The sequence below is a fragment of the Phyllostomus hastatus genome, unplaced genomic scaffold (assembly GCF_019186645.2).
Source record: "Phyllostomus hastatus isolate PE091 unplaced genomic scaffold, TTU_PhHast_1.1 phas_scaffold_345, whole genome shotgun sequence".
Lineage (NCBI taxonomy): Eukaryota > Metazoa > Chordata > Mammalia > Chiroptera > Phyllostomidae > Phyllostomus > Phyllostomus hastatus.
Window position 1 is genome coordinate 5,068,462 of NW_025334024.1, and position 26,424 is coordinate 5,094,885.

A 26,424-nucleotide genomic window follows, 5' to 3' on the forward strand; every position below is an offset into this window, starting at 1 on the left:
GCATCTCTCTGCTTTCCCCCCTACATCAGAGGGATTGGACTGTTATGAAAGAAGGAAGGAAAATAGTTCATTATTAAGCAGGCAGCACATGGTTTTGGTCTTGGTGCTTGGACACCGGAGGCCGACCAGAGCACCGTGTGAAAACAAGTAGCCCTTTGCTCACTTCGTTGCTGTGTTTCAACTGCACTAACGATGGCCTGAGACCAAGTACACACATTAAAATCCCACATAACCTTTATTTGAATATTGTACAAACAAGTGACAAATTTCTTTGCAACTACAGAATAAAGCAAATGTTAATTTACAGCTCAGAAACTTTAGGCAATTCAGCAACTAGGGCTCAAAGGAACTGCATCTGCAATAGAATTCAGTGTTTTCCAAATGACAAACTTTCATCCCTTTTGCGTGTTTATGGAACAATTTATTTAAAACTTCTGAATATTTTTATCTTGGGGTAGTGATGCTTCATCTGGGCGTTGACACTGAACGCCATCCCGGTGTTGAGGTGTGCGTGACAACACCTGGTTTCTCCCACACGGCCTTCAGTTTCAGCTCTTTAACAGTCTGAATGGATAGAAAATGACTTCCGTACTTTCTAAAGAAACATCTTTAAAAAAGTAGTAGAAAATGGAAAATGTCAGCATATACTAATAGTGCTCCTCTGAGCTCCTTTCTCAAAGGTTCAGAGCTTCGCAGTGGAAACCACTGCCGTCCAGCCACACCCACTGCTTCGCCACTGGCACTGAGGAGCCGCGTCAGACGGTTCAAGCTCTTACCGAGCTCAGCAGCCCTCCAACCGTGCATGCAATGGTAGTGATGCAGCACGAGTGACAGGAAGACGCTTTTCTGCCTACTGACTCTGATGACTATCTAAATTATTTCTGCTTAAATTATAGACTTCACTTATGGAATTAAAGATCTCACCTGAAATCCTTGTTTACACATTCATTCCTGCCATTCTTTCTGTCTCTGTACATTTTGTATATGCTTTTATATAAACACAGTCAATGCTACAGAATTTTTTTCAGTAGTGGGCTGATCCATGAATGATAGGAACTATAATAAGAGTAACACATTTTACATAGCACAAGAACTGTCAATTGCTTTAGATGAATAATTATAAAAGCCTATTATCATCAGATTCGGAGACAAACCTCAACAGCCAGATAAGAAGATGGGATCCAGCACCTTTGTGAAAGGTGTAGTCAGATTATTAGATTATTGTTATTGTTATTATTATTATTTAGTAGTTAAGTAGAATAGGTGGTTCACTCTCCCTCAGTGCTCACCTTTCTCTTGGTGTGGCTTACCTGTCGATTCATGCCTAAGTGAACTACACATGGATAGATTAACATGCTCTGCTTACAGACTCAGAAACTGCTTGAAGATCCTTTGGAATTTGTCTCCAGCTGAGCACAGTACGGATCTCGGTCTCAGCCCATTTTCTCCCTCAGTTTGCCCTCCCCTTGGTTGGCATGGCGGTGACTGGTTCTTGGGAGGACATGAATGTTCTTTTGGGTAACTGAGGTATCTAGTTAATCTGGTAGAGGCTCCTCATGTACCTGCTCACAAGCCACAGAAGGGAAGGGAGGAAATAGTGAAGAAAATTATAATATATTGTATAGGAAAAATTTTTATGCTTCCAATATTAATTTAGAGTAGTGTCAACAGCTCTTAACAGAATGTTCTTAGAATTAAGAGAATGCAGAAAGTTTGTTAAGTTGGCCACGCTAATTGGGGGTTCAGAGGGGAGCTCCTGGTCTGGAGCAGACACGTGGCTTGTTTTGGCTGCAGAGTTGGCAGTGGCAGGGTGCTAGAGTGGGAACAGCGTGGCCCTGGGTTCTAGGTCTAAAGGCCACTTACCTTGGGCGAGCCCTGTGATTTGCCTGAGCCTCAGCTTTCTCTGTCTGTGAGCTGGAGAAGAGAATAGTACTTGCCTCACAGCACTATTGTAAGGATTCAGTGAGTTAATGGGTATAAAGGATTTTGCACGGTGTGGGTACCATAATAAGCAATTAGTAAATGTAAACCATCATCATCACCATCATCACCATCATCATTAATTGCATTTTTGTACTTTGTTCATACACACCAGGACAACTGTAGACTCTTCTTCAGAATTGCCTGGATAGTCTGTGTCCTGGTACAATTACACCAAACCCGGCACCAGGCATGGTCTTGTTAGTAATTCTTTAGTTGCCACATTGGATAAAATGCAATCTGATCTATTTCAAGGTTTGGTATAGATGCTTATTTCATTTAACAGAAGATTAAAAATGACATTTTGAAATTCTGGGATAAGTTGCCAGAATTTCTAAAAGTACTTTTTAAGAATCGAAGTCTTATTTGCCACCTACATGAAGTTTAGCTGAATTTGTTTTGTTGTGATGTTCAGAGTTGCAGGTGTTGGCCGAAAGTCATGGCAGGTGCACTTATCTGAAATGATGTTTGTTTGGAGAGAACTGGCAGTATTAAGGTAACTTTGATCAAAAGTAGAAAATGTTTGCATGTTCTTGTTAAAACAAATTTTCTGAAATAATTCGTCATATGCAAAATGGGAAAATGTACACTTTAATGAACTAATGTGGTTGATGTGTTAATGAAAAAGTGAAGAAGGGGTGACTCTTCACTCAACAGAAATAAAATTCCCAGTGTTGTGCTCAGCCCTTGGGAACAGCAATTTCTGGCTCTTACTTGGCTTCTTTTTTTTTTTTCAATAACTGTACTAAAAGTAAATGCATTGATAATAATGACATAATGTTTTGATTATACTTTTGCTTTCAATAAAAAAGGTAAATGCATTCCGGCAACTTAAAAACATCCTATAATTCAGAAAATGCTATCACTTTGGCTTCAAAGAATTGGTCTTTGTGTGTGTGTGTGTGTGTGTGTGTGAAAAAGTGTTAAAAAGAATAACACAATAGAAATATCTCTGTCCTGATAAGAACTTGGGGGCAGGACGTATACTTAAATAAGGGAAATTAAGGCATATGCTACTTGTTAATGAAGTACGCACTTTACTCCTATTTTTCTGTGTTCTAAGCTAAATTAATCCACTGGCTTGATTTCTCTCTTTCAAGATAGAAGTACCCATTTGTGAACAGAGAGCCTACTGGCTTGAAGGAAAAGGAGAAGTCTGCCTGGTTACTTGAGTGAGTGGGCCACTTGACATCTGTATTTCTCCCAGGGATGGCCTGGGTTCATGAGGGAGGGTGAGATTTGGGATTATCAATTAGTTGGCCTGTGGGTCAGGATGCCAAGCCCCTGGGCCATCTGAGGATGGTCCTCAGTTTGTTCCAGGGTGGCCATTCTCCCCCTGCCTTTCGGGAAGAGGGGATCGAGGTCCACCAGGGAGACAGGAGGCTGTGTCCTATCAAGCCAGAAGAGGAAAGCCTGTCAAGTGTAAATGTGCAGGCTCAGGTCCCCCATCCCTAGGCCTCCTCCATGCGCTCGTGGAGAACCATTAGGTTATATTCAGGGTGTGGCATCTCCTGACCGAGCGACAGGAATTGTTGGAGAGAAAACATATCCATGTCCCAGGACTATAGGCCGATGGCTGTGACTATGTGTCACACAGTCATCAAACTGAGGATGATCTTGCTTCTCCATAAGGATGCAGTCATCTTACAGCCGACTGCGAACTGCTGAAATCGTTCATTATGGCGCATAAGATGAGTGCCTTGCCCAGGCTGTGAGCAGGTGGTTCTGGCCCTAGACTACTCACCTAACAACGGTGTGCGGGGGAAGCCCCATTGGCCAGTCAAAAGTGTGAACTTGCACAAAGACAAGACTCAGCATCAGCAACAGTCGACACAACATAGAAACCAGAGAAAAGCTGTCGTCCAGCAGTTTTAACCACCAATACCCATTTATTTTAATGGCAAAAAAAATCTCTGCATTCTATATGCTCCAAAAAGATTTACTACCGAAACAAATACAATATGTGGAACTCTATTTGCATAATTTTACTACAATAAGGACAACATATGACTTCTACTTCCCACGGAAGGCGAACTGAAAAGCACAGATGCCGACAGAGATTGCGTGAGAAAGCGTGTGTGCGTGTCTGTGCGTGTGTGTGAGTGGTTAAAACCTTTAGGAAGCAACAGCATGAAAATATGCTAAGACACTTACCTTACCCTAGTTTGTGGCGAGCTCTAATAAAAAGCCACAGGCTGTCACTAATTTTATCTGGTAGAAAAATTTGGTGTGAGCTTTGATGGTTCATTTAGTTTATCAACAAGAAGATAATCTTAGTACAAGCACTAACTTTCCTCTTACTTGGACATGCTCACAGAATAAAAATCAATTACTTTTTATACATAATGAACATTTTTTATTTTTAGGTTTGCAAACAACTGTAGTCGACTCACACAAAAGGGTACTACCTGTATTTACTCTATTTTATGCATGTATATGAAACAAATGGTGTGTATGTGCCTAAGCAGATGTCTATACATGTGGGTGCATATATGTATACACACTGTACCTGCCAACCTCTTCATATGCATGTGCAACCTCCGTGATGACACTTGCTATCGTAAATCGGAGGGAGAGAGTCTCTGCCATGACCCACGTGCCTGTAGGAACTAAATCCACAGCAGGGCTGTGGATTCTGGACACATACAAATGCATGCAGATGCCCAAGAAGGAATATTTCAGCCCTTTTCTCTGCATTTGATGATAAAATTTCCCGTTCTGCTCCTCACCACTTTTGATCACAGCATATGGTGGCAGTGAAACTGGTTATAGTCCGCAGACTAAAGAGAAAGGACTTCGGTCTCTGCGCTCTCTCTCTGTGGAGCTGCCTGTTGGTCGTGGCAGCACCCAGGCTGAATGGATGTCGGAGAAGCGTCCCCTCTGTGGTCTGTGCTAGTGCCTAGCTTGCGGCTGGGGCCCTGGGCAGGTCCACTGCCACGGCTCTGTCCCTTCTCGTTTAGCCTCCCAAGGAAGAATGATGCACCAAAACTAGGCTCCTCCTGTCTAGTCTCTCTCTATAAATACTGGGTAGACACACATACAGATACTCATACGTACACAAATACTAACCCACAGACAAAGCTGCGTGGGGGAGTGCTGACTAGCGACATGGCAACACACCAGAAAAAGTAGTCATTGTTCCTGCTCCCAGAAGGTCATGTTATATGCCATGATCTTTAAACACTCAGGGAAAATTCAGAAGATTCCATTAATTAAAGGAGAAAGGAAGAGGTTGTCAAAATGGTGAAGTACAGACTAAGTGAAATTGCAAAGAAAGTGAAAATCTGGAGCAATTGAGGCCTAGTTGTGAAGTTCGAGAGCTGTAAACGGCAATCTTCAGATTTGGATTTTTTTTTTCTTTTTCCTGTTGCTATGGAAACTTGGTAGTCAAGCTTCAGATGTCAGGAGTTCTCACAGACCTGAATGGCAAAGATTCAGAATTTAAGTCAAGGAATATTGCAACTCCATTCAAAACAGTTCAGCTGGATACTAGATACATGACTAGCAGGCTATAATAAATGCATTTATAAACATTGTACTACCTTCGAAATTTTTTTTTTCTTAAGCATAACATTTGAAGGGAGAATGGTCTATATCTTAAAAAGCTGGGCTTCTCCAAAAATGCATGGTGCCAAACATCTCATCCCAGATCCCCGGTGCTATCTCCTCTGCTACCAAGGAGGCCTGTCTCTTGCACGTCAGCCCAGAGCATGGCTATTCTACAAACAGGTTGACTTGGTAGACTAGAGATTGATGCTTGTCCCAGATGTTTTTTATGGTCATGTACAAAAGCAAGATACCTAGTGGTGGTTCTTTGGACACTGTGTAGTAGTTTCCTCAGGCTGCTGTAATAAATGGCCACAAACTTAGCAGCTTAAATGACCCAAATTTATTCTCTTACAGCTCTGGAGGTCAGAGGTCCAAAATGGGTCTTACAGGGCTAAAACCAAGGTGTTAGCAGAGCTGTGTTCCTTTCAGAGGCTCTTGGGGGAGTGGCCACTTCCTTGGCTTTTCCAGCTTCCAGAAGCTGCCTGTATTTGGCTCATGGCAACTTCAGCATCTTCATGGCCTGCACTGTCTTATCTGAGTTTATTGAAGCTGCCAGAGTGACAATTATTCTCTAGGTTGCACTCCCGCTCAGGGTCTTCCTTCTGCCCGATAACAGCAGGAGTGGAAATAGTTCAGTCTCTGACATTTTTGCTTCATTATTATTATATCTTGAATTTGTACAGGGAACTGGTACCACCAAATCTTTTGTTATTATCAAGGAAATAGAAGTGTGGAAAGGTCAATCTACGATGTAATGTAAGTGCCGTTCATGCTGGAATAAACTGATTGCTGGAACTATAATGGGTCACTCTGCAGAGCTTGGGCCTTTCATTCCAAACCTGTCAAGGGGCAGATCAGTACCTAAAACTCACCCATCTACTGTGCACTCCCTTGCTTTTAGGGGTTGAACCTGTCATCCATCTGTTTGCAAAATTTAAAGCAGGATCTCTAAATTGTATACAAGGTCTTTGTAATGTCACTCAAGTACAAACAAGGTGATATTAAGAAGGTTAAGGGTTCAATCTGTTTTAAAAGAAAGGGCCATGGAAATTAAGAAGTTAATTTAGGTGCAATTATTGGTTGTTATGTGCAATGCCAGGGACCTTTCTGTTGCTGGACAAGTGAACTCCTTTGCAGCGAGGAGTCTTCGGAACTCATGTAATTCCTTCATCTCACTTGAAGTTGTCATCGCCTTTGCCCCTGTTCCCTTACACTCGCTGGTTACTTGGCTGCAGTGAATTATATCCTGCAGATTCACTCACGTTTGAAGAAGGATGTGAAAAGAACATTAAATGGCATCACTAATTTTATTTAAAAACACTTTGCAGTGTGGCACCAAGAACTTAAAATAATAATGTTGTTCATTGAGAAAAAAGAAAAGCTTTTGGATGAATAACACCCACTAATTTAGAAAGTCACCAATCCCTGTTTTAAGTCAATTTTAGATGACAATGTAAGTGATTCTACTTTTGAGAGCTGTTACACTGATTGCATGAGATGATCTACATAATTTATGTAAAGCTCTCAGCTTCGCCTGTGCAGGAGCATGCAAAGACCACGGAGTCCGGAGTCGAGCCACTTTAAGGGGCCACAGCTCCTCTGCAAAGCACGACTCGGGGCCACCCCCAGGCAGGGGACCACCTGCTCCGCCTGGGTTTGGTGCTTCTCCAGGCCCTGTCTCTGCTCATAACACATTGCACAATAAAGAAAAACAAAACAATGCTATGCTCAGCACTGTGGATTATATGATTCCATTTATAGAAAATTCCAGGAAAGACAAGACTGTAATTAAAGAAGGCAGATCAGTGAGGGTCTGGGTTGGGGGAGGGAATCAATAGCAAAGGGGTACAAGGAGACTTTTTTGATTGTAGTGTGTACAATTGTGTAGAGTCACCAAAACTCATCAAACTGTACTAATTCTTGCCATTGTTAATTAATTAAGCCTAAGAGAACATATAAAAAGGCCGTAGGGCGATACTCTTCCTTGAACTTGACTGCATCATACCACACAGAGCCCTCTGTAGCCCCCCAGATAGAGTCGGATGGAGACGCCAGTCGGGGTGGGGGGCAGTGGGGGGGAAGGGGAGAGTGACTCCGTCCCTCAGTGTCATCAACACGGAATGTAAACAACAAAATGGGCAGTGAAGATAATTTCGTTTACATTTTTTATTACTTTCAATGTCATTAGTTTCATCTCCTTTATTTTTAGATGTCAAAGAGGGAAGTGCAGCTCTCTCAGTTCAGTTCTCAGTTGCAGTGAAGCTGTCTACAGCATCAAAAGGAACTGGGAGGTTTTTATTGTCGTTTTGTGGTCTAATGGTGAATGCGGGCTTCACTGCTTACCCACATGGGACCTCTCTGAGTTTTCTCATCTATAAAGTGGGATAAAATCACCAGGCTGGGGAAGAAAATAGACAGAAAGGCCACAGAACATCAGGGTGTTTGGTTAACGTTAGTCTGTCTGATCAGAACCTTATTTGAGGGGAGGAGAAAACCTGTTTTTTCTTCCCATGTTGTATGATGTGATCACTGCAATTTTATGAACAACACTTTAAAGATGTTGGCACGCTTCTTCTGTAAAGGGCCGACTATTTCCGGCTTTGTGGGTCACATGGTCTCTGTGGCAACCATTCAGCTCTGCCACGGTAGGAGGAAGCAGCCTTAGGTGCTAAGGAAATGAATGGGCGTGGCCGGGTTCCCGTAACACTTTCTGTACAAAATCAGGGAGTGGGGTGTCTGTGGCCATCAGACCATGTGCCAACTCCTGCTTTACAGAAACACCAAATAGATTCTACTAGACTCCAGAATTCTTGCAAGGAGTCTGGCTGAGTTGGGAAGGTGTCTTACCCTTGCACTCTATAATTCAGTTTTCACCTCTTGCCCCACCTTGTTTAGTGGTTTAGGCCCATTTCCGTGTAGCCTCTTGTCACTGTTATGTTATCAGCAGCTCAGGTGGGATGGCCGCTGGCCACAGACTTCTGCTGTCCTGAGGGAGTGTGTGAGCCCTGGGTCCCTCCCCCCTCCCCGGTGACTTATTCACCCTGGCTCTGACCCAGTCTCTCGCTTCTTATTAGGACCATGCCTTTCTGGTTAGAAAGAACATCTTGGGCTAGGTATATAGTAAAACAAGAATTATTATATTTGGCAGGCATCTCTAATGTTCAAATGAACAATGTTAAATAATCTTACGCCTTTTGTATAGAGCCAGACTGAGGTTCTATTTGAAGTCAAACAGGTGAGTGATAACACCTGTTCTTAAGCTGTTTTCTCAGGCTGAAAATACCTGTCTTGTGGTGTCACACATTGAAAGGTCAACCGAGGACATTTCTGTCTGTGTAGGAGACTCAGAGCTCCTTTGTGAGGGTGATTTTGGTTTTACTTACCGGTACCTACAGCGGGGGAGCCACATGCTGCTAGACTGGATGGCTCTCCATTTAGGTGAGAACAAAAAACACATCTGATCTCTCAAATATACGAGTGTTGTACATGCACCTGTCTCTTCTCAATGATAATATTTTGAGTATAAACTGAATATGAATGCCTTAGGAGTTACCAGGCAACTCTACCTTAGATTAGCTGTGATGTAAGAACTCAGCAGAGAGAGGTGGACGGTCTTTGGGTGCCTGCTCATTCACTATTGGTATCTACAGGCCAGGGGTCTCCAAGGAGGGGGGCGCAAGAACATCCCTTGTTTGTAAGAAGGAAATACTATCATGTCTATTTATATTCCTTTTACCATATTTTGCTGTGTATAATGCACACTTTTTTTGCCTAAATTTTTGAGGAAAAAATAAGGATGCGCATTATACATGGGTAGTACCTGAAATACCTTGTATCTATTCTTGTGTTTTATAATTATTTGTTACATAATTTCTTGTACCATAATTTCTTAAAAAATAAAAGCTAAAATTCCTTTATAATACAAAAAATAAGTATCTAAATATAAATAAAGGAAACATTGAATTAAAAAATTAAAATGAAGGATTTTTTTTTCCTGAAGGTTTGGGCCAAATACATGGATGTGCATTGTACATGGCAAAATGTGGTGTTTTAAACAGATTGTCTTAATAATATTTAACACATGATTCATAGTAGCAGACATGTGTATTATTATAAAATATTGTGTAAAAGCATAGAAACATTGGGTCTGTGTGCTGGGGGCAACTGTCACTTGGGATGTTGGTTCCATAGGTTGGACGGGCCTGGGAACCTGCATTTTAACAAACAGGGGGCGGAAGTCTCCATGTAAAAAACTCACTGCAGTCTAAGTAGTGATAAGTGAGTAGGAGAGCTGCGGCCTGCAGTGCCTTGGTTCTTCAAAGGGATGCCATCAAGAATGTGATGTTGTATAATTGGGATTATAGACAACGATGTGTGAACGGCTACTTATGATCTTCTCTCTCTCTCTCCGTACACACATAATTGTGCACACACACATGCACACATAACATGTGCAACACACATGTGCATACACAGTACATGTGCACAAGCACACATACACTTGGACCCAGGCATTTTTATTTCTTTATCTAGACTCTGCTATATGTGCAATTCCAACTTCTCCTAGAACCCAGTACTGGGCTTGCAGTACTCACTTCGGAAGCTAGTGGAAGAGAGATTCCAGATGTTACTGGAATAGAGTTGGACAAAGCAGAATATTGGAAATAACTGTAATGCATCTGTTGATAGAGAAATATACACTGTGCCATATTGATGGGACAGGATACTCTCCAGCAGTTAAAACGCATGAACTAGAACAGGGGTAAACTATGGCCAGTGGGCCTCTGTGTGTTTATATGGCTCTCAAACCTGGTTTTCACACTTGTAAAGAGTGGTAAAGAGTGGTAAAGAAGAAAAGAATGAAGCAAAAAAGAGAGAGAGAGAGAGGGGGAGAGAGAGAGAGAGAGAGAACATGTGAAAGAGACCTGATGTGGCCCACAGAACCCAAAATATTTGCTGCCTGGCCCTTTATGGAAAGAAGTTGGCTGACCCCTGACCTACAGCAACATAGATGACTCTTGGAGATATAGTGGGGAAAGGAAGAAGAGTAAGATGCAAAACATCACGCTCAACATAGTGCAAATTAGATAAGGTTTTCCTAACTGCACAAACTAGAACTATACATGGTGTGTGGGGGTAGTAACAGTACAGAGCAATGCCAGGACACACTCTAACTCATATATAATAATAGCTATTGTCTCTGGGGAGAGAGAACAGGAAATAAAATTGGGGAGAGGAACACCTTTACCTGTTCCTTCAAGAAATTTTATTTCTTGAAGTAAAAGGAAGGAAGAAGAAAGAAGAAAAAATACAGGAATGAGAGAGAAGGATATATATTTCCTTCCTTCCCTCCCTCCTTCCTCCCTTCCTTCCTTCCCTTCTTTCTTCCTTCCTCCCTTCTGCCCTCCCTCCCACCCATCGAATGAGACATTTCTTGTTATAAGGGTTTTTCCTCCTTTGTGCTGCCCACGGGGCGCTGGCCCAGCACAGAGCTTTACACACAGCACATTTCTGATAGTGGAACATGTGATTTCCTGTTGACCTGACTTACCATTATCACCAGGATATAATAACTTCTGTTATTTTTTTCTAATCATCAATTTCTCGACTTCCTAATGCACAATTACATCAATATCCCTGTCAAAACGTGAATACTGAGGGTCAAAAGGCTTTTTGAATGGCACTATATGTAAATAATTGCTAAAGTTAAAATTGGACTAATATTCCATGAATAGGAAATATTTGATACACATACCTAATCATTTTATGCTCACATCTATATTACTAGTCATAATAATTTGTTTAAAATAATGCTTCATTATATTATAGCCATTACTACCAGTCAGTGAAAAAAATGTGTGAATTATACACTTACCTCTTTTCCTATGGCCCAACTGCCATACATGAATTCTCATGACTGTTCTTAAAAAGGTATAGTAGGTACTTTGACCTTGGGATCTCTGCACTGTGACCTCTGCACAGTGCAGAGAGAGACAGGGCCCTGAAAGACCAGCTGACTACTCTGAGCACGTTTGTATCCGCTCACGTTCAGTGGCACGTGCAGGAAGTCATCTCATCACCTGCTCTTAGGGTAGCAAAGCGTGCTTTTGCACACTTTCTCAGGTTGCCAGGGGGGTGTTAAGATGCCTTTCAACATTAGTTGGAGCACTTTTTTATGTGTAACACCTTCTATTGTACAGACATAAATGAAAAAGAAATGCTTTCTTTGGGACAAACATTCTGGGGACAAAAGGCTTTGGTCAGTTTTCATACGTGTGCACGCACTGGAGTCGGCCGACTTACACACTAAACTGAAGAGGGAGATGAGCAGGACCGAGGTCGGGCTGAAGTGCAGGGCCCCCGCGGCGTTGCAGTCTACTTTGGAATTCTTGCAGGAACACACTTGTACCCTGAGGTCTGTGATGTTGGTCATGGGTGGCTTCCCTGAATCTGTCACCATGATGGGCAGCTGGTAGTTTGCTTTGTTCAGATTTTGAAGAAGGCTTACCAGGGCGTGTGTATCTACAAAGACAAGGGGGGCCTTCGTGAGAGGGGGTCAGACCTTTCCAAAGGAAAGAGGGAGAACACACAAAACAGGCATTGCATTTTGTTCATAACCATGAGAACATTTACATTTAAATTCACTAACATTGAATAAAAATATCAATTCAGTTCCATTGCACCAGCCACATTTTGTGTGCCTGCAACCACACGTGGCTGGTGGCTACCATACTGGACAGTACAGATAGGACGTTCCCGTCATCCAGGAGGGCTGTGGTTCGGTGTTACTATAATCAGTTTCAAGGGGAGCCGCTGTTGTGAAAATGACTGACTACCAAGAACTTCTCCCTGCAAATTTCTTATGCCAATAAGGCCATCTTCACAAAGATCATATTCAATATCTAGAAAAAATAATGCAAAAGTCTATTCTCAAATGATCACATTGTACATCTTAAATATACACAATTTTTATTTGTCAATTATACTTTTCCAACAAAGCTGGAAAAAAGAGAAAAAATGATCGGCTCAGAGCATTTTTATATAAGAATGCAAATAGAAAAAATCAAAATAAATTCTTGGACCCCCCCCAAAAAACCCACTCACTTTACACATGGGCAGGACCCTGTGAATTGCCGCAGGGACGGACTCTGTCGTCTTTCTTGTCCTCAGCCCAGAGCCCTAGACCTGGGTGGGAACCACAGCAGGGTCCACAGCATGGAGCCTGGGCCTTTACGCCCATGTTTGCTGGGAATATCTGCCATTACCAGGCCCCCGGGCAGCACTCAGAGTGGCCACCCTACCGGGCCGCTCTTTTTAGCCTCAGGTTATTTTCTTTCTTTTTTAAATTTATTGATTTTAGAGAGAGAGAGGGGAGAGAGAGAGAGAGAGAGAGAGAGAGAGAAGGGAGGAGGAAGAAAAACAGAGGGAGGGAGGGGGAGAGAGAGATATAAATTTGTTGTTCTACTTATTCATTTATTTATTGGTTGTTTCTATATGTGTCCTGGCCAGGATCGAACCCACAACCAAGGTGCATCGGGGACAACCTCTAACCAAATGAGCTACCTGGCCAGGGCAGGCTGTTCTCTTTTCCATCACTCAGGGGACTAGGGATTTTTGTTTGCTTGCTTGTTTTTAAACTGCCCCTTTCTGGGGATGGACAATGCTAAGTGTTCAGAAAAATCATTTGGGGACAAGAGAAAGAATTTAGAAGGCATCATGTTTATTAAATAAGACCAGGAGGTAAAGTGGAGTGTGAAGACCTGAAAACAGAAGCAGATGAAGTATCATCCTAACCAGAAGGTTAGGGGCAGCAGCTGATACAACCAAGGTAGCAAACTACCCCAGTGAAATGGCAGATTAACTCAGGAACATTCTTCCATCTCCCTCAAGTAGGAGAACCTCTTGCATAAGAAAGTTCCAGCGGGAGCCCTGGCCCGTGTGGCTCAGTTGGTTCGAGTGTCGTCCTGTATACCGAAATGTCCTGAGTTCCATCAGGGAGTACATGGGAGGCAACCATCGATGTTTTTCTTTGATGTGACATTGATGTTCCTCCCCCTCTCTCCCCCACTCCCTTCCCCTCTCTCTAAAATCAGTGGGCATGTCCTCAGGTGAGGATAAAAAAAAGTTCCAGTTGGAAAGAACTGGTGATAATTATTCAAATCAGCTAGACGCAGAAAAACTAGCAAACAAAATAGTCACTGCTCCGACAAGAGAAGGCTGTTTTAGTTAAAAATAATCAGTGTAACAACATTTGTTTTTTTAAAAAGCGATAAAATAGACAAATGGGCAAACAGAATCAATAACAAGAGAAAGGCACTAATAAAACGAGAAGTGAGATAAGGCCATAACAATACATATGAGATTTGTAATAGAAAATTTTATGCACAATTGTACAATACATTTTTGAAACCTAATGAAATGGGTAATTCCCCATCTCTCTCAAAATTTCTGTGGCTGATCTAAGAAGAGGAGCCTTGACTAGGTCAATGACAGGAGAAGTTCATTATTGATGACAGAGTGTATGTCTAATGTGTGAGTTCTGGTTTTTTGTTTCATTTCAAGGCAAGGTGAAGCTGGCAGTGTGGAGGAAAGTGGGTGAGGTATTGTGGAGAGAGGGATAGTTCATAATTCAATACACTGGTGTTTCAGCCTTAATAAGGCAGATGATAAATGTTGGGCCAAGTTCTGAATTCCACCTGCCCACATGGGAAGATTGGTAGGAAGGGACACTGCCTGCGAGTTTCATAAATGAGGGACAGGATAGATGAAAGAAGATATCAAAGTTGAAAGTAAAAGCCAAGGTCATTATAAAGACTAAGTCAATTTTGAGGAGGTCTGCAGCGTGACATGGAAGCTGGAGGAGTAGAGGTTAACCTTCCTACAGATTCCTGGACTGCTGCTTCTCCCCTCCCTAGTCTTTTATAACAGCAAGCACACCACAGAAAACCTCTCCGCAGTGCTCATGAAGTTAGGCGTAAACACAGTTATTTGAGAAAGGAGAGGCAGCTGAGCCAGGATGTGCTTAGAGAGAGGCAGCAGCTCTGGCTTTTGAAAGCTGCAGATTGGGTGGGTGTACTGTATGGAGCTGTGCAGTACAGGATGTACAGAATAGGGTGGACAGTCTAGAGTACACAGTATAAGGTATATATCATGTGATGTAGGGTATAGAGTATAGTGTACCCTACAGAGTGTACAATCATAGGGTGGGTAGAATACAGTGTACCCTGTAGAGTGTACAGTACAGGATGGATAGTATAATGTATACAGTATAGAAAGAGAGGAAGCAATAGAGAAAACTCTCATGTTTGCATGATAAGGAACTGATATTTAATATATTTACAAGTTGTATTCATTAGCTGGAGGGAAAACTATCAATATGTATAGTGCATAAACAACCTGAAATAACCATGTTAGAGTGCACGAGAGGGTAGGAGAGGAGAAACAGTCCAGAAGAGGAAGCCAAGCCAGCGACACTCGGCTCAAAGCCACAGGGTAACGGGAGAATCTCTAACTGGACTTACTGTTGATCTTGGAGATCTTCCAGACTTTATCAGGGACAGTTTGTTTGTGGATTTCAAATTTGAAAGGATCTGTATTTGGGTGAAGATCCTTATCTGATGCTCCCAAAATGACCACACTGAGGTTTTTGGCGTCATCACAGACTTCGGCCACTGTGGGGTAAATGAAGGGAGCGTTGTCGTTCACGTCTTCCAGGGTTATCAGCACGGTTCCAGTCCCGGTGGCAGGGGGGTTGCCTACGGGCGAAAGGGACGAGGTTAGTACACAACCACTATACGCAAGAAGAACTTTCCACGGTGCTTTCCCGGTGTGCCAGACACCCTTACGATGAACAGGCTTCAGAAGGGCCGACAGCAATAGCTCACATATTTGTATAAGGGTTCGTGGTTTCCAAGCCTGTTACCATGTATAGGACTTTGGCTTTAAGTTCTTCAGGCTTCTCCTTTAGGACACTGAGCTTCCAACACACGAGTCATGCTAACACACTGAAAGTCCCTCAAAGAATGGAGATAATGAATGGACTTTTCCTTGATCAACAAATTCAACCTTTTATCTGAATATCCAAGTTTTCCCGTACGCTGGTGGTACAGGAAGGCAGAGACCTCAGGAGAGAAGGCCGTGTCCTTTACCTCTGTACTGACTGGGGAGTTGGCTGAGGAGACAGCCCTTCCAGGGTTTTCTTTTGTGAGCAGAGAAGGGTCTGGCGAGGCTGACGGTGCCCAGGGGGCCAGCCGGGGCTTAGCCGGGCAGCACAGGGCAGATGACGAAAGGCCGGTTCGTTGGGAGAAACGAAACCCCTGGCCGGCTACAGGGCCAGATGAAACAATCATAACATAATCATTGGGTCTTGTGCTTCAAGTCTCACTTTTTCAATATTTCATCTCCTTCCTGAAATGGTTTTCATTTTAGGAAATATTATTTTAAGAAACCCATATAACCTCACTTATGCAACAGTGTCTTCCATGTTAAGAAAGGGATGTTTAATCTTCATAAGAGCCAGCGTGATATCATTTACCTTTCTCTAAACTTATTTTTAATCATGTACGCATTAGAGACTTGCTCTTGGGACAAAGCACTCATTAATAGTTCTGAATTTTCTGTGAGGAAAGTCAGAGCCGAATTTGCAGGCCGTAAGTAGTCAGTGTGCGGACTTGCCTTCTCCCTAAAGGGTCCGAGGCCCTTCTACAATTACAGCGCTCTAATTTTATGCACTAGTACTGACCTAATGTCTGGCTCCATTTAATTTTTCCTATCCTCATTTGCACTGAACCAGATTTACAAGCTTAATTTTATTTTATCTCATCCTACGTTAATTTTCTGAAGTGCGCATTAAGTTTAAAGTCGGGTTGTGAATTATGTGGGGGTGGGAGGGCAGTGAATGTCTGGGCTCAGACTGCAGGTGTCCAGTGCAAGGCCAGGCCCGGTCTGGCAGGTCTGGCGGCGAGTAAGCAACGAGTGCTTTGGAGATTCAGGCTGTTTATTACTGACAGGAACAGTCGAAGGACCAGGAGGCGATGGGAGCCCTTGTGCAGGTGACACTGAAATGAAAGGAGGCAGTTGGCTGCATCACAAATGAGGGGACACCCTGTTGTAGAGGAGCCAGTTTAAAGCTACTTCTTGAAGTGTCATTGTCTGCACCCTAAGAGCGGTGGATAGGAAGCCTCATCCCTTGTCGGAACCCAGAAGGCGATGAGAAACTGTCTTAGGACTTAGGGAGGCAAGTGGGAAATGGGCTACAGCGGCTCCTTGCAGCCTCCCGTGCGCACAGTCCTGGGAGGATCGCAAGACATTCTGCTAACTCTCGAGTTGCCTTCGCCCCTGGCCTGCGTGGATACAGGCAAAGTCACCTGGCATCCCGGGCTGTCCCCTGCTGCAGGGTGTGTAGGAGGACGCTAAGGGGATGAGGCTGGAGATGTCTGGTAGGGCGCGCAGCCTTGGCTAGCAGGACAGGTTGCTTGTACTGATTTTATGGACTGCATGAAGCCACAGAGGGGCAAACCATCTGATCTGACTTATTTTTTAGAAACACACAATGGCATTTACAGAAGATGTCGGACATTGGAGACCAGCAATGGGTTGAGTCACAATGTGGGCAGTACAAACAGGAAAGAAATGTCTCTTCTTGTTGATTTAGGCACCCAGGTGAGGGCCAGCAGAAGAAGAGCAGAAGGTAGTAGGGAGGAAAAAGACAAGTTCAGCTGTGGTCGTGCTAATGACCCCTATATTCAGTGTGACCGTGTACAGGTGCTCACAGCCTAGGAGAAATGCCGAGTTAGCAATGGGGGTGTTGTCAGCCTGGATGCTTTTGAAGTCTGTCCAGCAAATTAGGTCACCCCAGGTGAAAGCAGACAATGACAGGTGGGTGGAGAGAGAAATCCCCAAGTTGAAAGAGCAGATGATAGTTTGCAGAGACACAGGGGAGATGAACTGGAAGAGGAGGCAATGTGTTTTGATGCCCAGAAGGATAAGGAGTAAAGAGAAGCAATGGGATTTTGCAGGGAGATTGTTATTGGTGACTTTTTTGGGAGAGGTTTCCAATTGTGGGGAAGAAGCCAGCTTGAAGGAACTGAGCTGTGAGTGGTGAAGCAGTGAGAGCACATTCTGTTTCCTGGGGCTGGTGGAACTTTAAATATGTCGACACCCAAAGACAGTTGCAGAGTAAATATTTAAATAAACATCTGCTAAGATAGGAACACAAGTGTAATTAATCATCAAAAGGATGGCTATTTCTAATGGCATATCATCACCTTTTGTAAGAGCAAGAACTCAAAGGAAACACATAATTACTCTGAAGTTGGTTATCTAGTGTCAGCTTTCATCAATTTGGTTGATTTTCTGTCTTGAAAACTTATTTTTCTCTTTTAATTGAACTAATTGACTATCTCAGAGGAATCCACTATATCTTTTTTCAGTCTGAATATGTTATGAAATCATTTGGTGGAATGGATGAGAAGGCATTTTGAGTATGTGAAATATAAGAATTGGCTTTTTGTGAACTTAATTATGCTACCGTCCTCAATTCCCCGCGTGTTATTCCCAGGCCAGCCTGGTAATGTCTTTTTCTGAAGTCAAATAAAATTAGCTGGTTTTTCTCATTGATAAGGTAACGAGTGAATTCTCAAAATCCCCAGGGAAAGAGTCTCTCCCAGATGATATGCACAGGATGGAGAAAAATCACCATCCAAAATTCAAATGTAATTCAAAACGTAATGGTTCTTCACAAGCCAATTTTGCTTCAATTGTTCTGGGACCCCAGGAAATATTGGAGCTTCCAAGAATTCCTTGGCACTCAGCAAAAAATCCCTCACCCCTCCTCTTCCTCTCCCCATCAGCAACCCCCAGCCCCCTAGAGATGACTCTGCATAACCAGATATCAGAACCAAAGCATCGTTGGGACTGTGCCCTCCTTCATCGATTTTCTATTTCAATAGGAAAAAAAATAGCCTCAGTCTCAGCAAGACTCCTGCAATATGGAGCTAAAACCACACTTTAAAAGTCAGAGGACGCCCAACCCCCAGACAGGTGGAAGACTGCCTGTGTCCATGGGGCTTTCGTCTTTACAGCGTTGGAAGATGGTGGGGCCCCTGAGAGATGAACCATTCCTGTCGGTGGCTCTTAAACTGAATGGGAAGTGGGCTCTTTGGGGAATCGGATCATGGTCGTGGCCCTGCCTCTGGGGAAATGCACCTACATTTACACTGCAGGGTGGAGGATTGGTCAGCAGATGCCCGACGTGCAGCCATGGGCTTGGTGCAGGGCCAGAGCAGCGATCCGGGACACCTTTGTCTGAGGTGTGGTGAGGCTGAGGCCTGGAGAGGCTTAGGATGGGGTCAAAGTAACTAGCTGAGCATCAGACCTCCTTCTCTAGAATTAAGGGTCAAACTTCACTTTCTGTGTTGGAACCATGGAGGTAGATTCTTCAGGTTCTTACTTCAACCATGAAAGCAAACTAAAATTCCTGAACCGTGACTTGGGGTTATTATTATGAATTATTATCATTATTTTAATCTTTCCCAGGAGCTACTTTTTATTTTGGTAAAAACATACAAAACAAAATTTACCTTCTTAACCATTTTTAAGCACACAGTTCAGTGCCATTGAGCCCACACGCACTGTTGCACAGCTATCAGCGCCTGCCCCCCCGTGACTTCCTCATCTTCCTCAGATGAGACTCTGTCCCCACTCAACAACTCCCCATCTCCCCAGCCTTCAAATGTTGGTGGATTCTTCATTTTGTCTCTAGTTCTCATGCTGCCAAACAGTGGCAAGACCTGGGGGGAATGCCACCATTCTTTCCTGTGGATCTGGATGGTGGGGTCTGTCCCATAGAGGACTGTGACTTTAAGGCCTTGGAGGTGCTTTGACTTCATGAGGCTGGCAGCCTGCCAGGGTCTCCCCGGCACTTGCCACCTCTTGCTCCCATTTCTGGCTGTGTCCCACTCAGCACTGGTGGCTTGTAATACCTCTCCGCACATTACATGACCAAGACAGGACCAAAGGGACCCCGCTGCTTGATTTTGAACCCAGACAATTTAACCCAGATAGGTTGCTGCTTTGAGCATTTGGAGTCCTACTTTCTAGTTTTCCCTCATTTCCCAAAAGAGGAAACTGGGACTCAGAGAGATTAAGTAACTCGTCCCAGGCTATCACCAGTGTATTCTCACATCACGTGCTCTCTGGGTGCCTGGGAAGTCAGTGGAATGACTGGGGATTGTGACCAACCCACCCTCTGAGCCACACTCCAGAGCATGAGGTCTTATTATTTTGGCACTTGTGGTGGCATCGAGTATTGGTGGAGAGGGTGGAGAGCAGTCTTCCGTGTTTTCCTTGTTTACCTGGCCGGCCGTGTGCTGGGTTTGTGGGAGGCCTGCAGAGCGGGGGCCAGTCCCCAAAGGGGCACGTGTTGTCTGTGGGCCTCCAGCTCTGCTCTGGTGCTGCCCGCGTGGCTGCGATGAGAAGCAGGGCTGTTTTGTTTTTTTTTAATTGTAGGAATTTTATTTAACTCAGAATTCTGACCAAACAGGACTTCCACTTACCCAAAAAACACCTATTTTTCTGATAGGTTTCATTATTCAGGAGGAAAAAAATACTTGTCAATAAGAGGCACAATTAGAAACAGTGTAATCCAAAGTAAAAAATATACGTGATTAGAGAAAGATGAGAAAGAAATATATGAAAGCTTAAACAGCGTTTATCTCTCTAGATAATTAACATTAAAATAACACTCTTCTCTTTTTAATTTCCTTTACCATAACCATGGTTACTATAATAATTAGAAATAGAAATGTGAATTCGAAAGTTATGTGGGGATTTAGAAATCTTTTTTCAATTTTAACTTACTTTTTGGTCTCTCACTCTTTTATATTTTTAAATGAATTGATATCAAGCAAATTCACAGAGTTGTATAACGATCACCACCATCTAATTTTAGAACATTTCCATCACCCCCTCAAAAAAACCTCCAGCCCATTTGTCTGAACTCTCTTCACTTACTTCTAGCCCTAGACAACTGATATTCTGCTCTTTTTCTTCATAGTTTTATGTTTTCTGGAAACTTCTATAAATGGAATTATATAATATGTGGCCTTTTGTGTCTGGCTTCTTTTTGCATAATGTTTCTAAGGTTCATCCATGCTATTGCATGAATCTGTACCTCATTTCTGTTTACAGCTGAAAAATATCTCATTCTATGAATAGATCGTGTTTTGTTTATTAATTCACTAGGCTATGGATATTTGGGTTGTTTACATTTTTTTTTATCTGTTATAAACAATGTTGCTATGAACACCTGTATAAAGAGACCAGATTTTCACATGCTACAACGTCCCCACACTGGTAAGACAGAACTGCAAATGCATCTTATTAGGAGAGTCCCCTTGGGAGAATAAGGTTCTTGGTCTTGCCGCACTCGGATGGGCTGGCTTCGGATGCAGAGAGTGCTGGGATCTCACCAAGCACTTTCAGAAGCACTGCTTTCTGGAAAGCAGCAGATTTTTCTAGTCCCTAGTTCCAAATCTTGTGAGTTGGGCCTAGAGGCACGCAGCACATGTCTTTCCTTGGGAGTCATGTGTGCAGTGGTTTTATGTGGGGAGTGGTGTGGGAAGGGAGGTTGCCCACGTGAAAAATGACACACAGGAAGGGAGAGGGAGAAGAGGGTAACACAGGAAGCTCATTTTTGAGCCCCATGGGCTGTACGCATCAGGATGGTGTTCCATGCTGGTTCTCTCTTATACAAGAGGTACTTGGTAGATTTTTGAATTAATGTAGATTGATTTGAAAAATGATATTTCACTCTTTTTATATATGTAATCATATGTAATTATATTTCCACAGTTTTCCATTCTATCTTCTATTCTGAGAGTAGCGGCTGTGTCTATATTCAAGTCCTCCCTTCTTTCCCTAGGGGGAGAAAAAACTGTGTGTGTGATGGGGTGGTGGGGTTTGTGGGGCTGGGGCTCAGAGCAGGGAGTCCACACTGGGGACAAGTAGAGGGACCTCCACTCGTGTCTCAAGGGAGATTGAGGCCCAACTTTGGGGAGGGAAATCAGAAGATGGGCCAATTTAAGAGGAGCCAAAGTTCAGATGTGGGTCCCTGAGCGAAGGCTGGGCACCCCAGTTACTTTCTGAGGCTTGTTTATAGGGGCAAAGCACATGGATGAGGCAGTGTCCCCCCATCGAGTTCCCACTGTGTTGCTGTGCATCTGTGAGCAAATAAGTGCCGGATCTTTTACTTCATATGAACAGGGCTCTAGGCTCATCTTCACCTTCACTTAAAAGTGAGAGTGGACCAGGGTTCTTCTCTGTAAGGCCATCGTTTGCATTGTTTAGTTCATCCCTATGTTCTATTTACTATGGCTTTTCAGTATCATAATTTAAAACATTTTTGGCATTTGCCCCATGAAGCCAAGAATCTTATTACTTTTTAATTCACAAGTATCTTTTTAAAATTGTTTATTGGGGTGACATTTGTTAATGAGTTTGCATAAGTTTCAGGTGTGCAGTTCTACAGTGCGTCACCTGCATGCGTACTGCTCACCGCCCTGAGTCTCGTCTCCTTCTGTCGCCACATATGTGACCCCTTCACCCTCTTCGGTCTCCCCTCACCACTCCCCTGGGTAACCACCACACTGTTGTCTGCATCTGTGCGTGTGTTTGTTTTGTTTGTTTCTTGCTTTCTGTTTTGTCCCACATATGAATGAAATCATGGTTCTTGTCCTACCACTCAGCGATCAGCAAAGATGGAATACTGCCATTTGTGACATCATGGATGGATCTTGAGACTGTCGGCTAAGTGGAATAAGTCAGATGAAAAGGCACAAGCATTTTCAAGAATTGCTTTGTTAATAAAGATATTGGCAATTCCATATTATATGTTGAACAAATGTAGCTATACGCCAACAAAAACCCTGGTAGAAAATAGCTTTGCAGAAGATAATGCCAGGTTTCTGTGTAATACTTGATGGAGAACTGGGGCAATTATTCGCCTAACTGGACTAAATATTCTTTTGGAAGAGACAATAACCTAAAACACTGAACTGTTTCAAAAAGTGAACTCTTTGGCTTTTTTGTTTCCATTTTGCTGACTTTAGAGAAAAGGAAAAAAACGGGAAGAGTTTATTTGGAGGTCATGTTTAAACATGACAGTCCATTTTATTCATTCAGTCAATAATCATTTATTGGGACTCTGCTCTGTGCCTGGGTGGGTACACAGAAAAATCAACAGTAGAGGGTGCCTGCTCTTGAAATGCTAATGGCGTGGCAGAAGCAGATACATAAACAGATGCAGAATAACATTGTAAGTGCAGGAAGAGATATGAGGGGAAATGTCATCGGGGCGTGTGGCGTGGTATAATTAACTGCCTGGGGACACAGGTCGGAAGGCTGTGTGAAGGGATGGCATTTGAAGTGTGCTAGAAATGAGAACAGTTTGTGGAGAGGGAGAAGCTGTTCTAGGATGAGGAAGCAGTGTGGCTATTTTGTGGGAAGAAGTTCAAAGACTTTTAAGCAGGAGAGTGGCTTTGATAAAAGTGGAGGATGCTGGAGGCACAGAAAGGAATGAACTTGAGTGAGGAGAGAGGACACAGGAAGCCCAACTGGGATGCCAGTGCGGTAATGGGACCGAGGATGAGGGCTGAGATGAGGGTGGTTGGAACACAGGAGTGGAGGCTGGTGAGGGAGGCTGAGCCCACAGCCAGAATTGGACTGGGGGTGGTGTGTAGGTAGGGCACTGGGCTCTGGCTTGGGGATTGTGCAGCTGGCGATGCTATTATCTGACCTGGGGAATAGGAAATACAGAGGAGGACCAGTTAAGAGACACCTTGGTAGGAGGAGTTGCACTGGCATAGATGGGCATTGCAGATAGCATTTTGAGACTCATATCGGCTTCTTTTCCCAATGGATGTCTGGACACATTATTTTTAAGATGGCTGATTTGGCTGATCAATGTGGAAATGTCCTGCTGTTAGGCAGACAAGTGTTGGCTTAACTGTCCGCATTCAGACAGGCAGGCTCTGTGAACCGTCCAGCATTCAAGGTGGCATCTCCGGCTAGTTTTTTCATTTAGAGCCCTACTCCGAGTGAAGGGCTGTGCGGCCCTCTCCTTCCCTAGAAAAATGCTCAAACCACCAGCAGGGTGGTCATCCGATGGCAGTTCATGGTTTGCCTCAGGTGTTGGCGATTTTGACTTTTAGAAAAGCCAGTCTGTAAGTTCAAGTCAGTTGACTTAAATATTTACTAGGTGTTTACTCAGCACCAGGAATCTTGTCCTCATGGTTTCTAGCCCAGCAGGGAGGGCGGCATTGTCCTCACTCTGCAGATGGGGAAACTGAGGCTGAGAGAGCATAAGTCACACACCTTGGCTAAGCTGGGGAGCTGGCTCGTCAAAGGGTAGCAGGGGCTCCAGGCCCCACTGTCTCTGTGGGCTGTGTGTGCCGTCTGGACAGCTTTGGTCATAGCCTGTCCTTTACTGGATCCCAAGAGTTGTTTTATTGGGCTGTTTTGTCAGTGACAAAATTATAGCTAGTATTTCCAGTGTGATTGATATTTTACTGGTACTTCAAGTAACAAGGAATGATGGCTGAGTCTTCAATTTATTTTTCTTCCTCAATTACTATAACAGCTGAGATAAGGGGTGTTAAACAGGCTTAATTGGGTTGCCATCATAACTAATGGCTTGGTTTTATCCAAACTAGCATCTTTTAAGTAGAATTAATCTAAATAATCTGCTACATCCTCCATGCAGCTTAGAGCTTGGTTGCTCTACAAAAAGGGACACACCATAAATTGAAGCCTCTTTTTAAAGTTTATATCCCCTGGTATCCCCAGTTTGGGGGCCATGGCTGTCTAGTAGTTCAGAAGTCATTTCCTATGGGGCTGGGTAACATTTTTGTCTTTTAATCAATCTAAATGTACTTTGCACAGCATTTCAATTTTGAATCAGCTGGCATTATCAGAACATCTGTCATGTAGGGGCTGAGGGAAAAGGCAGGTTGGGAGATGATAGATCTTAGCCTATGAAAAATCATTATTTTGGTCTATCCCACTCGAGTTTTACAGCTGCCGTGCCTGGTTCTGTGTCTGTGTCTTTTTGGTAACCCACATCCCATCCTGCACCAGCAGGCTCAGGCACACCTTGCACCAGTTGCTAAGTCATGAAAACATGCTGCTGAATTTAGCAATAATCAGGCTTGTTTTGTTGCCATCATTCCCTTATTCTTTCAAATGAAAGTGGATGGAGAATGTGACACTTTTGATAATCATATCAAGACTTAATGTGAGCTCCCGAGAGAGCAGGGGCTTCCTGGTTCAAAGCACCGAGCCTTCGGGAGAACTAAAGGATAATATAGATACGTATATTTCCCTTTTTCCTTTATACTCTGCATAGGGTAGGTGCTTGGAGTGAAGGCATTTGGATTTATCTGAGGCCAAATATTGTCTTTGACTTTTGAAGTCACAATTCAGACCTTCTCCTAGGGCATAAAAGACATTCGATAATAATTGCGGAACGCTGGACCCTATACAATTTCAGAGCAGGAGGAGTGAAAGGTGAGGTTATAGGTGATGAGGGCAGAAAGACCAGCCTAATAAACTCCCGAGCAAATGGCGCTAAGCCAGGAAGCAGCAGCCAGCGCTTTCCTGCTTTGACCAGCCCCGGGGGGAGTCCAGAACTCTTAGGAGAAATTGCTTGTGACAGTTTACAGCCCATGTAAGACAGTGAGACTAACATTTGACCTTTCTGTGATTACCTGAGCAGGGCGATAATCACACCACAATGTGCCCAGTGCTAATTGCGGCTGCTCTGTCCTCTTGTCGGCGTCCCCAAAGGGATTCTCTCTTATTGCCTTCCTGAATGTTCATCCTCCACCTCAATATTTTCCTTCGCAATTATTATTCCCCTCCCCCTCCTTTTTAAAGATGGCCCAGCAATTCTTTGTTCATCCAAGTCTTTAATAAAAGCATTCCTGTACTCTGAAGGCACTATCTTAACCTTTTCAGAAAATCTGGACCACGGAAGGTAAATGATGACATTCGTCTCTAAGGACAAAATCCTTGCCAACATTAAAGGTCACACCTTATTAATCTATAGGATTAAAGGCTTTACTCTTCTAATCATTTAACTATAGCCAGTCCAGCTTTAGCAAAACAAAAGCATTTCAGATGTAATGAAACACTATTGTTGGGTAATTTGTAGCTCATTAAAATTGCTAATGGTTTACAAAAAATGCCTTGTGTGTCCTTGAGTTCTCTGTGGGCCACAGCTTCGCTTCCGACTGCAGGGAGGGGCTAGAGTGTCTTCTCCTCCCCAATCCTCTGTACCTCGGCAATTGTCAGCATCAGTATGATGCATCGTTCTGGAATCTATCTAGGCTGGGTGTGGGGCCCCAAGGTCCAAAAGGCTTTCTCTTTCTCTGAGCCTGAGCAGCTTTTCAGCTCTGCTTCCATGAGCCATTTTACATTTCCGCTCTGCTCTCACGGTTTCTAGTCTCCGAGAAGCTCGTAGAAGAAATTTCTCTTCTGGTGCTGCTTCCTTCTCCTTCTGAATTAAATAAGTGGAGCTGTGTTTTACAACTTATGGGGGTGTCCTTCGCTTTTATAGGGACTGCAGATGTAGACTTCGCTCTGCTATCTCTGCGACATCCTCTCCTGCACCTTTCCTGGCCCATCAGTAGCCGAGGGCGTCCTCCCTGAGAACGGGAAGTGCTGAGAGTCTGTCTCCAGAGGAAACAGGTACACAGGGAAATACATGAACGGTCATGGCCTTCCTGGGGAAGGCGCAATGGACCGGACACACACTCTCTGTGTAGTCATTTTTTGTTAAGTTTTTACTGAAATATAGAAATGTTCATGTTTCCAAAACATGAACAGCTTGAAGAATTT

General features: G+C 43.5%; 1 protein-coding gene across 1 annotated transcript in view; it reads right to left on the bottom strand.

Annotated features, from left to right (window-relative positions):
* Positions 1 to 3,841: 3,841 nt before the first annotated feature.
* The window catches only part of CDH13 (cadherin 13), a 1,008,841-nt gene continuing 986,258 nt past the window's right edge, over positions 3,842 to 26,424 (bottom strand). The window contains exons 12-14 of the mRNA XM_045818585.1: positions 15,051 to 15,284; positions 11,833 to 12,051; positions 3,842 to 5,399 (exon numbers count right to left, since the gene is read on the bottom strand). Of these exons, the coding sequence (XP_045674541.1) occupies positions 5,392 to 5,399; positions 11,833 to 12,051; positions 15,051 to 15,284 (461 nt within the window). The 3' untranslated portion in view covers positions 3,842 to 5,391. The remainder of the gene's footprint in view (positions 5,400 to 11,832; positions 12,052 to 15,050; positions 15,285 to 26,424) is intronic.